At 43.7% G+C, this 16071-nt stretch overlaps 3 protein-coding genes across 4 annotated transcripts; 1 reads left to right on the forward strand and 2 right to left on the reverse strand.

Moving 5' to 3' along the window:
* Positions 1 to 338: 338 nt before the first annotated feature.
* LOC117751194 lies at positions 339 to 5682 on the reverse strand. The gene is made up of 4 exons (XM_034562858.1): positions 4781 to 5682; positions 3977 to 4180; positions 3659 to 3869; positions 339 to 2068 (listed from the first exon to the last, which is right to left on the reverse strand). Exons 1-4 carry the CDS (start codon positions 5484 to 5486, stop codon positions 1816 to 1818), a joined length of 1374 nt encoding a protein of 457 aa, XP_034418749.1. The 5' UTR covers positions 5487 to 5682; the 3' UTR covers positions 339 to 1815.
* Positions 5683 to 6466: 784 nt separating this feature from the next.
* yipf6 (Yip1 domain family, member 6) lies at positions 6467 to 10286 on the reverse strand. The gene is made up of 2 exons (XM_034562888.1): positions 9713 to 10286; positions 6467 to 8608 (listed from the first exon to the last, which is right to left on the reverse strand). The coding sequence occupies exons 1-2, from the start codon at positions 10058 to 10060 to the stop codon at positions 8261 to 8263; spliced, it is 696 nt and encodes a 231-aa protein (XP_034418779.1). The 5' UTR covers positions 10061 to 10286; the 3' UTR covers positions 6467 to 8260.
* A 21-nt stretch (positions 10287 to 10307) lies between these two features.
* Positions 10308 to 15953, forward strand: snapc1b (small nuclear RNA activating complex, polypeptide 1b). 2 transcript variants are annotated; one of them, XM_034562873.1, is made up of 10 exons: positions 10308 to 10794; positions 11399 to 11558; positions 11653 to 11793; positions 12517 to 12621; positions 12734 to 12889; positions 13897 to 13947; positions 14023 to 14126; positions 14253 to 14391; positions 15261 to 15332; positions 15540 to 15953. In XM_034562873.1, exons 1-10 carry the CDS (start codon positions 10664 to 10666, stop codon positions 15555 to 15557), a joined length of 1077 nt encoding a protein of 358 aa, XP_034418764.1. In that variant the 5' UTR covers positions 10308 to 10663; the 3' UTR covers positions 15558 to 15953. The 2 variants fall into 2 exon arrangements, with proteins under 2 accessions (XP_034418764.1, XP_034418765.1); XM_034562874.1 differs by having other exon boundaries at positions 10525 to 10794; positions 14064 to 14126.
* The last annotated feature ends 118 nt before the right edge of the window (positions 15954 to 16071 follow it).

Below are 16071 nucleotides of genomic sequence, written 5' to 3' on the forward strand. Positions count from 1 at the left end.
ATATATTTTTTTTAAATACATAGATATATATTTTCATTTTGGTAAATTAGATCAAATAATCTAATATAGATGAATAATAGTTCATCTAATTTACTAAAATGTAAATGTGTATATATATATATATATTTTTTTTTTTAAAAATATATATAGGTATATATTTACATTTTGGTAAATTAGATGAACTATTATTCATCTATATTAAATAATCTAATATAGATTAATAATAGTTCATCTAAAATATTAACATATATATATGTCACTAACATAATGAAAATAAACTCAGTGGACGAAAGAAAGAAAAAAAAGTATCTCTTTATTTCAGAATCATCGCAATTGTAAATAAATGTTTTTACATTATAGATTTTTATTTAGTTCTGCATACATTCATCCACATTCTCCTTCTGACGTTCAGGCCTTTAATAATAATAATAATAATAATAATAATAATAATAATAATATAACTGCCATCTGAAACCGCTCCTTCCTGTGCGTGTAACTACACACCGGAACAGAATATTAATTATGAAGACGGTTAACGGCAAATGGAACAAGGAGCTCAAGTTGGGGTCCAGTTATTGTTGAGTTCTGGGACTAAAGTCACTAAATCTGCTCCAGCTGAGAGATAAATAAATAAATAAACAACCAAAGTGCCTGAAAACAGCATTTTTCATTCACCATCTATAACATAGTGCGCTGTGCATTTACAGGACTTATAACCAGCGTATGAATAACAATAATTCTAATGTCTCTGCAGTTAATACTGAACTCTCTTTTCTTTCAAGAGGAAAGATTCCTCACAAACGTCTCGTTGCGGCTTCTCAAACCACAATATTCTCAGCTTGATAATAAAGTGAATTAATTTGTGATTAATCGAGAACAATTTTTGTAGATTAATAATACAAATAATTATTTAACTACGGAAGCCCTTAATGGACAGGATTTTTAAAAATAAATGTTATTTAATTAATTGTGTTAATCTATGGCGATAACGGGATTTAAATGTTTTTAACATTATGTCCGTTCAGGGTTTGTTAGTCCAATAATTGTTAATCATTATTGTACAATTTCCTTCTGGGATTAATAAAGTACTCCATCTATCCATGTTACATAATGTTAAATCATAATAATGATAATAATAATAATAAACTCACATAAATGTTACTGTTTTATTTAAGAATATTAGAATCTTCATGCGAGTCGGCCTTATATAATAATAATAATTATAATAATATTTCTAATTGATTCCGTGGTTATTGCAAACTTTAAACGTCCTGCATGTTCACCTACTGCGTTTATGGCTAATTCTGTGTAATTATTATTATTATTATGTTAACGTTAATCGTCGTTCCAACTTGAGCAAAGAGAAGAGAAAACGTTCCTGCCGTCGTTTTCACCTCAGAAGGTTTTTAAAAACACACTTTTTGTTACTTGAAACTCAACTCTCACTCGATTGGAGGCTTCGACTCAGGATTCACAGTCAGAGCCGAGTCGCCTCCTTCACGATTCATTTCTCTCACAACTCGTGTGGAACCTGGAACCTGGAACCTGGAACCTGGAACCTGGAACCTGGAACCTGGAACCATTTTCAAAGGGTTTCCATGCAGAAAGATGGCGGCCGTCGCTCTAGAACGGTCATGTTCAGGATCTTTTATTATAGGATCCATGATTTTAAAGTCTGAAGTTTCTCTTCACACCTTTTATTATTTCCACCTCCTAATCACCGGCTCTGTCTTCTTCTTCTTCTTCTTCTTCTTCTTCTTCTTCTTCTTCTTCTTCTTCTTCAGGAGGAATAGAAGTCGACCCCCCCCTCCCCCGTCAGTCGCCCTCCCAGACGCAGTCACAGTCTCTCAGCGGGTTCCTCTGGCGCATGGTGGTGATGACGGTGATCCGGTTCTCCGACAGCTCCCGCAGCTGGTTGATGAGCTCCTGGACACACGGGCTGGGCCACGGGTGCCCGTTCAGGTAGTCCCTCAGGATGAAGGAGCGCTCCACCAGCAGCTCCAGCTGCACCAGGTGGCGCAGCCGGTGGAGGCTGAGCAGGTCTTTCTCCGGTTCCCTGCGGAAGAACCTGAGGGAGGGAGGGAGGGAGGGAGGAGAGAGGAGATGGAGGGGGGAGATGGAGGGAGGAGATGGATGGAGGAGATGGAGGGAGGAGAGACAGGAGATGGAGGGAGGGAGGAGAGGGAGGGAGGAGAGAGGAGATGGAGGGGGGAGAGACAGGAGATGGAGGGAGGGAGGAGAGGGAGGGAGGAGAGACAGGAAATGGAGGGAGGAGAGGGAGGGAGGAGATGGATGGAGGGAGGAGAGAGGAGATGGAGGGAGGAGAGAGGAGATGGAGGGAGGAGATGGATGGAGGGAGGAGATGGAGGGAGGAGATAGAGGGAGGAGAGGGAGGAGATGGAGGGAGGAGAGAGAGGAGATGGAGGGAGGGAGGAGATGGAGGGGGGAGATGGAGGGGGGAGATGGAGGGAGGAGATGGATGGAGGGAGGAGAGAGGAGATGGATGGAGGGAGGAGATGGAGGGAGGAGATAGAGGGAGGAGATAGAGGGAGGAGAGGGAGGGAGGAGAGAGAGGAGATGGAGGGAGGGAGGAGATGGAGGGAGGAGAGAGAGGAGATGGAGGGAGAGAGGAGATGGAGGGAGGAGAGAGGAGATGGAGGGAGGAGATGGATGGAGGGAGGAGATGGAGGGAGGAGATAGAGGGAGGAGATGGAGGGAGGGAGGAGATGGAGGGAGGAGACACAAAATAAACAAAGAAATAAAGAAAAGCAAGAGAAGAAAAGAAAGAATATTTACTTAAAACAAAATAACAACAAATATATTAATAAAATAATGATAAAATAACAAATTTAATGAAAATGTAATAAAAATAAATAAAAGAATATAATTTAAATCAAACGTAAATTAAAAATGTTTTAAATCGTCTTGGTGAAGAGGGCGATTCCCCGGGCGGTCTACGTACCGACCCTCATACGGTCGTGAATGAAAGAACGAGGTCGGATACAAGCGGCCTTAGAGAAGGTAAGCTGAGGTGGTTCAGGCCTCTAATTCAGATGGACGCCTCCCGTTAGAGGTTTTTTTCTGAGCACGTCCAACAGGTGGGAGACCCCGGACCTGCTGGAGGGGTTATATCTCCCAGCTGGCCTGGAAACGCTTCTGGATCCCCCAGAATGAGCTGGGAAATGTTGCGGGTGAAAGGGAAGTCTGGCTCAGCCTGCTGGACCTGCTGCCACCACGACGTAAATAAAATAAATAATTAAAATAAATAAAATAAATAAAAATAAATAAAAATAAATAAAATAAATAAAATAAATAAAATAAATAAAATAAATAAAATAAATAAAATAAAATAAATAAAATAAAATAAAATAAATAAAATAAATAAAATAAATAAAATAAATAAAATAAATAAAATAAATAAAATAAATAAAATAAATAAAATAAAATAAGGCAGGTCGCTTTAAAGCCAGACATGCTTTAAAAGTTATCAGTACATTTTGTAATTTTTTTATCTATTTTGATGATTGTCGGACTAATATTTTGAATTATTTTGCCAATCGTGACATGAAATTTCCATATTGTCCCACGACCCATCAGACGTCACTGGTTGCAGTGGTTCCAGTCTAAAACACCCGAGCTGGATCCCCGCCCGGCTCACCGTATCCGGAGCGTCCTGAGCTGAGGGAACAGCATGGGGATCCGTCTGCAGAGGCTGCCGCTGGAGCGGTTCTGCTCGATGTCGAGGTGCTCGAGCGCCGGGACCTTCGGAGCGATGGAGTCCATGTCCTTCAGGGTGATGGCCACGCGCAGCGTCAGCCGGCTCACGCTGGACGGGATGGTGGTCGTGTAGACGGCCAGAGAGTTACCGCCTGGGGGGGGGGGGCAGATTGTAAAAATGTACCTCAAAGCTGCCGTAACAACATTTAAGTGAGAAACAAACAAACAAACGAGGGAGCTTTTCAACCGCCCGACTCACCGATGATGGTGAGGGTCTCCAGCTGCTGGAGGGGACTCAGCCAGGACGTGAGGCGGCACTCGATGCCCTCTCGGATGTACCTGTAGCGGACGGTCAGCGACCTCAGCGAGGTGAGGCTCCTCAGGGCGTGCACGGGCAGGAGGGTTTCTGGGTAATCAACCAGCTCCAGGCTGGTCAGCGCCGGGCCGCCATACCGGGGCGATCCTACCGGAGGGAGGAGGAGGAAGAAGAAGAAGAAGAAGAAGAAGAAGAAGAAGAAGAAGAAGAAGAAGAAGAAGAAGAAGAAGAAGAAGAAGAAGAAGAAGAGGGTTTGTGTATGGCATGAATGACTGGATTAATTGAAAACGTGTTTTTCTTGGGTGGTTAACAAATCTTTATCGCCTCGTGGTGGGTGCTGTCATTTCGCCCCAATCCTAAATCAATTATTTGTAAGTTAATTGATGATTAAAATGACTGTTGCCCCCTATCTGGGAGACACAAACTGGGAAAAGGTTGTCACTTAAGTCAAGTACATGCAAATGTGTAGTAAGCGGGACAAAACATGCTAAAAACCGCAGGTCTGATTCCAGAAGGAACCAAAAGCTGAAGCTATTTACATGAAATCAATCTGCAACTTTATTTTTATTTTTCTAGGCGAACATGAACACGTTTCACTGTGAAGAGGTGCTGCTTTTCTCTGTTTTAAATCAATGCCAATAACATATATATTTGGGCCCTTTTTAATATATATTTAGTGGAAATATGATCAATTAGAAGGTGGTTCAAACGGAGGCCCCCGCGCAGGTGAAGAGGAGATGGGGTTACCTGGATGCTCCGGGTCCGGCGGGCTGACGTAGTCGTCGGGCAGCGGCTCCGGCGGCTCCCCCCTCATCCCCCAGGACAGGTGCTTCAGCTTCTTCAGGCTCAGCAGCATGTTGTGGAACACGTAGCAGGGCACCGGCCGCACGGTGTCCAGCCCGTAGCCCTCCCCTTGCTGGTGGAACAGCAGGTACCGCAGGTTCACCAGGTACGACACGGCGTCGATGAACTCCACCGTGCACGGCAGACGCACGTTGCACGCGCTCAGGTGCGTCAGCCGCTCGCGCAGCTGCGTGCACAGGTTCCACCCGAGCATGGGCTCGTCCCAGGTGGCGTTCCGCACCCCGAGGTCCCTCAGGTCGGGGAACCGGGCCAGGATGTCCAGGTACTTCTCCTTGTAGATGCGGCCCCCGTCCACGAACACCACGGCGGTGAGGGCCGGCAGGAACTTCACGAGGCGCCGCCACTCTTTGCGCCGCAGGTGGCGCACCGCCACCCGCGTGAGCCTGCGGTGCGTCAGCGTGTCCCAGAAGCCGTAGGTGTAGCGGCGCAGGTCGGACAGCACCACCGTGTAGTCTCGCCACAGGGCCGGGTGGTCCACCAGCCTCTTCAGCTGCCGGCAGCACGCGCGCACCGTGTGCTTCTCCTCCGTGCACAGGTAGCTGAACACGTAGACCCAGACTTCGGGCGGAAGCTGGGGCAGCTCGTCCATCGCGGAGCCGCTTCACGTGAGCGGAAAGCCGGGGAGAATGTCAGCGGTGGGACCCACGGGGGGGTGCTTCCGTGACCGAGGCGAAAGATGCCGTGACGTCGATACGTTTTTAAAAACGTAAACAACCGTTTTAAAGTCCTTAAACGGAGAATCAGCTGCGAGCTGTTGACGATGCGCCCGGAAGCCGTCGCTTTGTGATGACGTCGTTTGTTATTCAAACAAACAGAAAGCATTGGGACATTTATGATGGATATGTATCAATAAAACACAAGGAAGTATCTTTTAAGATATTATAAATATATTATATACACAAATATGTGTGTGTATATATTTATATATACTATATATACATATGTATGTGTGTATATATATTTATATACATATACATGTGTAAAACGTGTTTGAGAAATTCATATTGAATATTGTTTATTTTCTATAATAAAGAAATATTTTTTTTTAATACATTTCGCTTTGATTCAATAATATAATTTAATGGAACAATTTATTTTTAATGTAATTCATTTAATTTCATAAAGAAATGTAATGATGTTATACGACATGTAATTGGAGATAATTAAGTGTTGGGTTAATTTAGCATTTTTGACAATATTTAGAATTCAACCTGTCTTTATCGTATTTGTTATATTTCAGAATATTTTTTACATTTTAAGGTTTTTTTTCTCAAGAACATTCGTCATACGAGAGTGAAGAACTAAAGCTTGCATTAATAGAAAATGGGATTCTGTTAATAGTATTTAATGTTTTTGTGGCCTGATTTTAAATAACTTCCACGATTTGAGTGTTTTTTTAACCGAAGGAACATTAATACTGCAGTAAAAAATCATCAGGTTTGCATACAGAGCTTTGATAGAATGTTGTGAAGAAAAATGTCCTTAAATATTGTAAAATAATGTAACAAAGCAAAGCATAAAACATGTACATGATTTAGATGAGAAAACAGAAAAATATATACATACAAATCACAGTTGATGAAATATATTTTAATCTTTCTCATTTGTTGATGCAACCTAATACATATAAATTAAAGGAATTCAACAAAGAAAGCCCCAGTGATGCGAGAGAACACAAAGAACAGGTTATGTCGACCGAGCAGGGGTCAAAGGTCGTCACGCAGAGGAAGTATCAGAATGTGATTCACATCACTTTGACGTTTACAAACAAAATCATGATATCATCTAATCTTTTATAATGAGTGTTACAATTTCCTTTCTTCATGAACCTGCTGCATCCTCTTCGACATCAGTTGGGGATGTCTTACATTTCCCAGAATGCCGTTCCAAACTCTGCAGGAAGCGTTAAAGTCTGCATGAGAACAGAATGTGAGCGTTGGGCTGGGGGTTGAACACGGAGGGGGAAGTCCTTTCTCTGGTTCCCCCAGAGCTCATTTCTCCCTCCAGGGTTAAGAAGCTCTTAAATACTCTTAAATTCTGGAGGGATGTCGGCTAAAAACCACGTTGAGACGTTTGTTGTTATCCTCCAGAAAAAGACAAACTAATCTAGTCTGTTTTTAAATGCGTCTCATAACTCTCCTAAATCTTCTGACTTCTTTAACGCTGTTTGAGCTTCTTTCTTTTCTCATCTCCCACAATGCAATGACCCAGACAAAAAAATTAATGGAAGTTGCGCTTGAACAGAAGACCGCCGGCGTGCGACAGGAAATCGCCTGATAATCAGACTCGGTTACTACTTTGTTTTTACTTCCTAAATCCAAATTAGTGTCCGTGCATCCATCTGCGTGACATAAAATTCACCTTCTGACCAAGAGTGCTAAAGAATTTACCCACCGAAGAACATGTGTGGACACGACCGCCTGTGCAAACACACAGAAGTTTAAACAGAACTACACGCACTCCCAAGTGTCAGTTTCAGACGATACTCTGAAAGAAAGAGTTTGACATTTCTTCCCTTTCTTCCTGAGAGACTGATGAGAAGATGGAGCTCAGTGTCCACCCCTTCGGGTGATTACCCGATTCATAAAGGTTTCAATCAAACAACACACAAGGTGTTCATTATTTAGAGATTCAGAGGTGTTGCTACGGTGCTAAGAGCCGTGCTAGCTGTTCACAGTCTCTGTGCTAAGCTAATCTAACTGGTGGCCAGAGGGAGGGGTTCAAGGAACCGAGCCGGAGTCCGACGGGAGAACTTTGTTGCACGCCAACAACACCAGTCACACCCGTCCACTAAAAAAAAAACTAAAATACGCCCCAAAATACAAAAAGAAACTTGCTGCAAAAGGAAAAGTAGAACCAGATTTTGCCGGAGTTGCTCACCAACAGTCGAGCTGCATGAAAGCATCGACGACAACGGGAGAATGAAAAGCTGAGGATGTTTTAATAAAGAGTGTCATGAAGACACTATGAGGTTTCTAACATACCCGGAGGAATATAATGAGAATAATATTTAAAGCCCTGTTAGTTGAAACATTCATAGAGCATTTATATTTACAAGCCTATGCAACATATTCATGAGCTTCTTAATTTTTCATCTGCAGCACAGCGTCCAGCGGACTTCTCTGGCTCCGAGTCGGAGCCCTTGCTTTGCCTGAAAACATTTGTTTTGTGTGTCTCCCATGAGTCTAAATGCTCCATCGGAGGCCCAGAAACACTCAGTCACTTCAGTAGTCATTCGTCTTCATTCCAAGGCAGAAACCGGTGTTTATCGGAGTTCTTTCACTCCACAAAAACAAAACAAAAAGAAACCTCCCCAGTCTTTTTTTTGTCCGTTGAACAAACACTTTCCTTTTCGTTTCTCTTCTACTGTGACGGCGAGAACGTCAGCACCATCCACCCGATCACGAAGTAGAAGAGGAACACCGGGTACACCACCAGCGCCTTGCGGTTGGCCGGCTGGCTGTCGGCGAGGAAGGCCGTGGAGGCGAAGGTGGACCAGCCGAAGGACGCCGTCACCACCACCAGCCGCACGGCGAAGCTGACGGACCCCGAGCCGGCGACGAGGACGATCCGGCACACGGCCATGGCCACCGTCAGAGGCAGGATGCAGTATCCCAACACACACAGGCTCTGGAAGAAGGAGATGGTGCCGCCCAGCAGCTTGGAGTTGATGGTGATGATGATGGAGCCAAACCAGACGATGACGAAGACCTGAACAATTGATTTTTTAAACGTCGACATGTTAGTGTTGAGAGGAGAGATTTAATACATTTCATAAGAAACTATTAATGCAAAACCTTCTACAAATCCTGCTTCTTAACTGTGGAGGGTTTTTATTTTCTTTATCTTATGCCGTAAAAAAAACAGAAACCTTTTGGACTTTGGGCTGTTGGTTGAATAAAAACTAGCAATCTGAAGATCTTATCTCCGCATTAAGGAACTGTTTTATTTTTCTCTATATTCTGATAATTTAAAGACCAAAGAGAGATTCATAATGATCAAATAAAGTTGTCATGAGCCGCAGACCAAAGCTGGAAACATCTTAGTTTATCTTAGTGGTTTTACTTCCCGATTAAAAATAAACGTCATTATTTTACCCAGGTGGTAATCCAGTCTGGTTCACTGGCATATAAAACATGACAGTTCAAATTAGCTTGTTAGCCCGATGAATGTTACTCTGAGCACAACAACTGTCACGTCCAAAATGTGTTGATAGTGCTTAAATGTAACTTTTAGAATAAAACAGCTGTAGCAGAATAATAATAATAATAAATAGCAGTGATGGAGGAGGTATCCAGACCTTCTCCATAAGTTAAAGTACTGTTTTTACACTAAAAAGTAGCACTATAATATTAACGTGGTCTCTGAGATGTAAGTTAGTAGAGTAGAAGTATAAAGTAGCATAAAATACTTGAAGTAAAAGTCCTCGAGTAAATGCATTGAGTTGCTTTCCATTAGTTTATATATATATATATATATATATATATATATATATAAACTTTAAATAGTATTATCAGTATATATATATATATATATATATATATATATATATATATATATATATATATATATATATATATATATAAACTTTAAATAGTATTATCAGTGGTGGAAAGCAACTCAATGCATTTACTCAAGGACTTTTACTATATATATATATATATATATATATATCCTGTGATGCTAGATATGTATGTTTCTGTAATCTCTCTCGTTTCCATTGTTATTGCGTTTCAACCATGTAAAGTGTCTTGACTACCATTTAAAGCTATATTATTATTATTATTATTATTATTATGATGATGATGATTATACCTCAGCAAACTGCGGGCCCCCCTGGTAGTCGCTGTCGGCCGCGCCGCCCTGCAGCAGCAGCGCCAGCGTCACGCAGAGCAGCAGCGGGCCCCACAGGTCCCAGTCCCGCAGCAGCGCGGTGCTCCGCTTCGGGTACAGGACGTGGACGAACTTCTTCCCCACCGCGCGCAGGTCCCGCAGGACGGTCTCCTTCACGGGCTCGTCCAGCGTGGAGAACTCGTCGTCCCGCCGGGCGGAAGGGCCGACGGGGACCGAGATGTCCCCCTCCACCGGGATGTCCTCCGAGATGGAGACGTCCGACAGCCCGGCGAACGGTCGGTTGGCCTCCTCCTCCGCTGCTGTCGCCATTTTGCTCGGGAGGTGTCGTTCAACGATGGCCGTTAGCTAATCCCGGGAGTTCAGACGACACTAACAAGAGTCCATTTAATAAATACAGAAATAAGGATGAATGTTCCCCTAAAACCAGCCGATTCGGTTCCAGTAGGTCCGGTTTCTCTGGCTGTTTGGTCACAAGTCTGCAGCTCCACGTCAGCCGAGGCTTGTTTACTTCCGCCGGATGTTAGTCGCGCATATCCGGTTGGTGCGTCCAGGTACCAGGATTAAGAATCAGATTAAAGTTATCCTTTTAGGATTCTGAAAGATAATTAGGATTTGATTAATCACTCAAATCAATCAAACCAATTTAGGTTGTTAAACGCTTGAAGAACATCAGTGTGTGTTTTATATAATAAAAGTAATACCCGTATGTGTTAATACAGTTACATTCGCGACGGTACCTGAAGGCATCGCGAAGGCAGGCGAAGACGTCGGGTACTGATGACGCACTAAACCGTCGACGGTCGTTTTTGAGTCGTGTGTCTTGTTTACATCATGCGTGCGTCCGTTAATTTAGTCGTTGATCGTGCTTTTAATTGGTTTTAACGGTCGCCGGTCGGAGGACGCGGCCGTGAGATGGACCTCTGTCGGAAGCAGGTGAAGTCGGACTGCGCGGAGCTGCTGAGCCGCTTCCAGATAACCGACTCTGTCCGCTTCGAGACCTTCTCCAAAATATGGAGAGAAATGCAGTTCTCACAGATTTTCTAGTAAGTTCACCAATCAAATATCACCTTTATTTTCTTATATAAGCAGTGGTGGAAAACAACGAGGTGCATTTAATTGAGATATTTAGTATTTTCATTTTCTAGTACTTTTTTTACTTCTGCTATACTGCATTTTAGAGGCAAATCTTATTCTAGTTTTAACTTTAATTGTTTTTTTTTCAGATTGAGATTATTAAAACAAAATAAAATAACATAATCAACAAATATGAAGATGTATTATTATGAATAAAGGCAACTTTATTGATCCCATGGTGAAATTAACAAGCTTCCTGTCGGTGTATATATATATATATACTCTGTTGCAAGTAAAATTCCAGTTTTAAATTAAAGTACAAATATATAAGCATAAAAATATACTTAAAATACTCATTATGCAGAATAGCCCATTTCAGGATATTTTCTAAATGCATGTTGATAACTACCTGACATCAACACACACGCTCACATTGGATATTCACTTTAAACCCTAAATATCTGGGTTGTGATCCAGAGTGCAGAATGGGATCCTCCAATGGTTTCATCAGGTGTGGCTTAATCAGACGTTTTCCTCATCAAACGCAGCGTGTCACATGTCGTTGTTTTGCAGCGGCACCGTGAACCACCAAGAGAGGCGAGCGTTCAGCCGTCTGGTCCTGGACACCGCCTACGGCTTCTTCATGCCTCCGTACAGCTTCCAGATCAAAGTGGGAGGACTCTACCTGCTGTACAGCTTGTATCAGTGTCAGATCGCCTCGCCCCCGGAGCAGGTCAGGGACGCGGCACACGGGTCTCCAGAGGGGTTCGGGCCACACGTCGGTTTGAAAGTCGAAGTCACGTTCTTGTTGTGTTTTCCGGCTGCAGATCCGGCTGGCGCTGAAGGACTGGGAAAACGTGAAGAAGCTTGAGAAGGACGCGGTGAACGCTCAGCACCACGACGTGGTTTACATCCTCCGAAAGCTGGCGTCCGACAAAGCCTTCAGCTTCGCTGCCATGCCCACCACGGTGAGCTGTCTACCTGACGTCCACACGCGCTCACATCGGATGGTCCCGTTGAACCCTGACGGTCTGGGTCGTGACCCGGAGTTGGGTTCACTGGGGTCCTGCGGTGGTTTTGAGGTCTCCTCCCAGCATCCCGTTAGCTCAAGGGTGCTTTCCATTTGGCTAACGTGCTTCTTCACTCGCGTCTTAGCTCCCCAACAGCGTTGTGAAAAGATGAAGGAATCATGTTAGAAATATTAACAATATTTAAGAATAAATGTCTGACTGATTTGGCCACGATTATTCTAAGAAAGGATTTTACACAACGTCGTTCCTCGTGAGATTTTTCAATACAATTTTGGACCATTATTATTACGACAGATTACGCCCCCAAAAAAAAGCAAACATTTTATTCAACTATTATTACAGATAATAGCCTTCGTGAAATGTTTACCCTCTAAAATCTTATTTTGTAAATCAATAGATTCAGAAAACTTAAAAAATGTTTTTCATTAATTGTATTTGTTCACGAATGAAACATTTTTTATGACCAACAGTTCACTCAGTGTTCTATAAAACATTGTACATTATGAATCACCCTTATATAAGAAGTGGCGGTTCCAACACAATAAATCTTGATTGCGGACGGCGTTCAGCTCACCAACTCACTTATTTCCCTCTCTGTGCTTTTCCTTTCTTCGTTTCTTCCTCCTCTTCCTCCTCTTCCTCCTCTTCCTCTCCCGCCAGCTCGCCTTCAAGAAGAAGAGGAAGGTGGAGAGACCGGAGGTGCACGAGGAGTTCATGGAGCGACCGTCTCGTCCACAGGAGCTGATCAACGTGGAGCTGCTGGAGGTGAGCACGCAACTCGACTGACACTTTAAAAAAAAAAGAAAAGTAGACTGTTAAAAGTTTCAAGTTAAGCGTGTTGTGTTTTTTGTTGTTGTTGTTGTTGTTTTTTTGGCAGGAATTGTCCAACATTGATGAGCTCTACAGAAAGCTGAAGGCTTCTGTCTCTTCGGAGGTGCAGCAGGCGGATTCATCTATAGACCTGGTCCGGAAAGACCTGGTCCCACAGCTGCGCAGCACTGTGATGGATTTCTACGATTGGCAGCAAAGGAGGGTAAGACTTAAAATCCTCTTCTCCCTCTTCTTCCTCTTCTCTCTCTTCTTCCTCTCCTCTCTTCCCCCTCTCCTCTATCTTCTTCCTCTTCTCCATCTTCCTCTTCTTCCTCTTCTCCCTCTTCTTCCTCTCCTCTCTTCCCCCTCTCCTCTATCTTCTTCCTCTTCTCCATCTTCCTCTTCTTCCTCTTCTCCCTCTTTTTCCTCTTCTCCTTCTTCTCTATCTTCTTCCTCTCATATCTTCTCTCTCTTCTTCCTCTCCTCCCTCTTCTTCCTCTTCTCTATCTTCTTCCTCTCCTCCCTCTTCTTCCTCTCCTCCCTCTTCTTCCTCTTCTCTATCTTCTTCCTCTCATCTCTTCTCTCTCTTCTTCCTCTCCTCCCTCTTCTTCCTCTTCTCCCTCTCCTATCTCTTCTCCCGCTTCCTCTTCTTCCTCTCCTCCCTCTTCTCCCTCTTTTTCCTCTTCTCCCTCTTCTTCCTATTCTCTCTCTTCTTTCTCTCCTCTCTTCTTCCTCTTCTCCCTCTTCTTCCTCTTCTCCCTCTCCTCTCTCTTCTCCCTCTTCTTCCTCTTCCTCTGCTTCCTCTTCTTCCTCTTCTCCCTCTCCTCTCTCTTCTTCCTCTTCTCCCTCCCTCTTCTTCCTCTTCTTCCTCTTCTTCCTCTCCTCCCTCTTCTTTCTCTTCTTCCTCTTCTCCCTCTCCTCTCTCTTCTCCCTCTTCTTCCTCTTCCTCTGCTTCCTCTTCTTCCTCTTCTCCCTCTCCTCTCCTCTTCCTCTCCTCCCTCTTCTTCCTCTTCTTCCTCTTCTCCCTCTCCTCTCTCTTCTCCCTCTTCTTCCTCTCAAACTTGAGAGATGGAAGAGATGAATTATTGGAAGATGAAATCCTCAAGGAGGGTAAGACTTAAAATCAACCGTGTGGGTATTTTGAATGCTTTCGGATTATTATTATTATTATTATTATTATTACATCGCTGTGTTTTGTTCCACTGTTGTCGTGACGACGTGTGCCGCCAGGATGCCGATGGAGTCGAAGAGGCCGGTGAGGGGACGTCCTCTCAGCAGGAGGTGAGCTGCAGGTCGCGAGACTTTACCTCCATTCTTCTGAAGGGATATTAAAGCTGTAATAACGACTTTGTCCAGAGGGCGGCGCTGTTGACCGAGCAGCTGTTTTGTGTTCTCAGTGCTCCAACAGAGCCCAGCGCCTCGCCTTCCTCAAGTCAAAGGCCTACGGAGAGGCAGCGGAGGTTCGTGCGTCCACGTTCTCATTATTACACGTTTTCTTTCATTATGTACGATTTTGTTTTGGGGGAGAATGTTTATTAATGCATTTAAACAATATTAAAAGTGTGTTTTTTAACCGCGTCTCTCAGGCCTCCAAGTCCCGGCGTCATCGTCAGGTGGAGGTGGACTTCACGAGCAACGTGGCCGGACCCGCCCACTCGTCAAGTTACACCAGGACATGTAAGCTGTCACTCAAAGCCAGAACCTACGAGAACATACGCATCTCAGGTAAAGCCCTCCGACAGCCTCTTCTACCTCTTCTTCCTCTTCCTCTTCTCCCTCTTCTACCTCTTCTCCCTCTTCCTCTTCTCCCTCTTCTACCTCTTCTCCCTCTTCCTCTCCTCCCTCTTCTACCTCTTCTACCTCTTCTTCCTCTTCTCCCTCTCCTCTCTCTTCTCCCTCTTCTTCCTCCTCTCCCTCTTCTTCCTCTCCTCTCTCTTATCCCTCTTCTTCCTCTCCTCCCTCTCCTCTCTCTTCTCCCTCTTCTTCCTCTCCTCCCTCTCCTCTCTCTTCTTCCTCCTCTCCCTCTTCTTCCTCTCCTCTCTCTTATCCCTCTTCTTCCTCTCCTCCCTCTCCTCCCTCTCCTATCTCTTCTCCCTCTTCTTCCTCTCCTCCCTCTCCTCTCTCTTCTCCCTCTTCTTCCTCCTCTCCCTCTTCTTCCTCTCCTCTCTCTTATCCCTCTTCTTCCTCTCCTCCCTCTCCTCCCTCTCCTATCTCTTCTCCCTCTTCTTCCTCTCCTCCCTCTCCTCTCTCTTCTCCCTCTTCTTCCTCCTCTCCCTCTTCTTCCTCTCCTCTCTCTTATCCCTCTTCTTCCTCTCCTCCCTCTCCTCTCTCTTCTCCCTCTTCTTCCTCCTCTCCCTCTTCTTCCTCTCCTCTCTCTTATCCCTCTTCTTCCTCTCCTCCCTCTCCTCCCTCTCCTATCTCTTCTCCCTCTTCTTCCTCTCCTCCCTCTCCTCTCTCTTCTCCCTCTTCTTCCTCCTCTCCCTCTTCTTCCTCTCCTCTCTCTTATCCCTCTTCTTCCTCTCAAACTTGAGAGATGGAAGAGATGAATTATTGGAAGATGAAATCCTCACGCGCTGCATCTGTCTTCTCGTCAGACGACTTGTGGAAAGAAGCCGCGACGACGTCTCACATCAAATGTCTCACCGAGCTGGACTTCGGTCCAGAAGGTACTCGACCTAAAAACCTTTTTATTCTTACACTTTTACAGATGTTATGACTGTTTTCTGCTCCGCAGTGGTCCAAGTGGAAATATAAATCTATTATAAGTTCAAATGGCATTTTCTCTGAATGCAAACTCGGCATCCACCATATTTTACTGTTAAAAAATAGAAATAATCTTATTTTGTAACGTTCTTTTTTTCCCGTCCATTCAGAAAACAAGAAATCGTTAAAATCGTTCAAGTGTTGACGGCCAGAAGTCGACCGGCATCTTGATGGAGCGACCGGTTGAAGTCTGTTGATACTTCCTGCGATCTTAAATGTTCTGTATTATTATATTTTACATTTTAAAGCGTTTTAATGGTTATTTTGTTGTTTTTATAATGACTGAAACTGAAGAAAGAGCATTCTTTTTGCATTTTGAGAATGAACCTTTTAGTTTCGATGACGGTAAATAAAACATAATTTAAATGTCGGTTGTGTCGACATGTGCACACTTTGCTGACGTTTAGTATAAAACTGTAACATTTAAACTTGTTCTGCAGCTTTTAATGGTGTTTAAATATTTTATAAAGCTTCACTGTTTTATATAAAAGCTATTGTTTAATAAAAAATCTCCTATTGTCCAATCTCCTTCTTGTGTGACATTTGATTCAGACGACATTTATGTTCCCTGTGTTTTATAGTTTATATTTTATTTATTTAATTGCATATTTTTTCTTCTCTTTTGAAAGTTTTTATTAAGTG

The sequence above is a fragment of the Cyclopterus lumpus genome, chromosome 22 (genome assembly GCF_009769545.1).
Source record: "Cyclopterus lumpus isolate fCycLum1 chromosome 22, fCycLum1.pri, whole genome shotgun sequence".
NCBI lineage: Eukaryota > Metazoa > Chordata > Actinopteri > Perciformes > Cyclopteridae > Cyclopterus > Cyclopterus lumpus.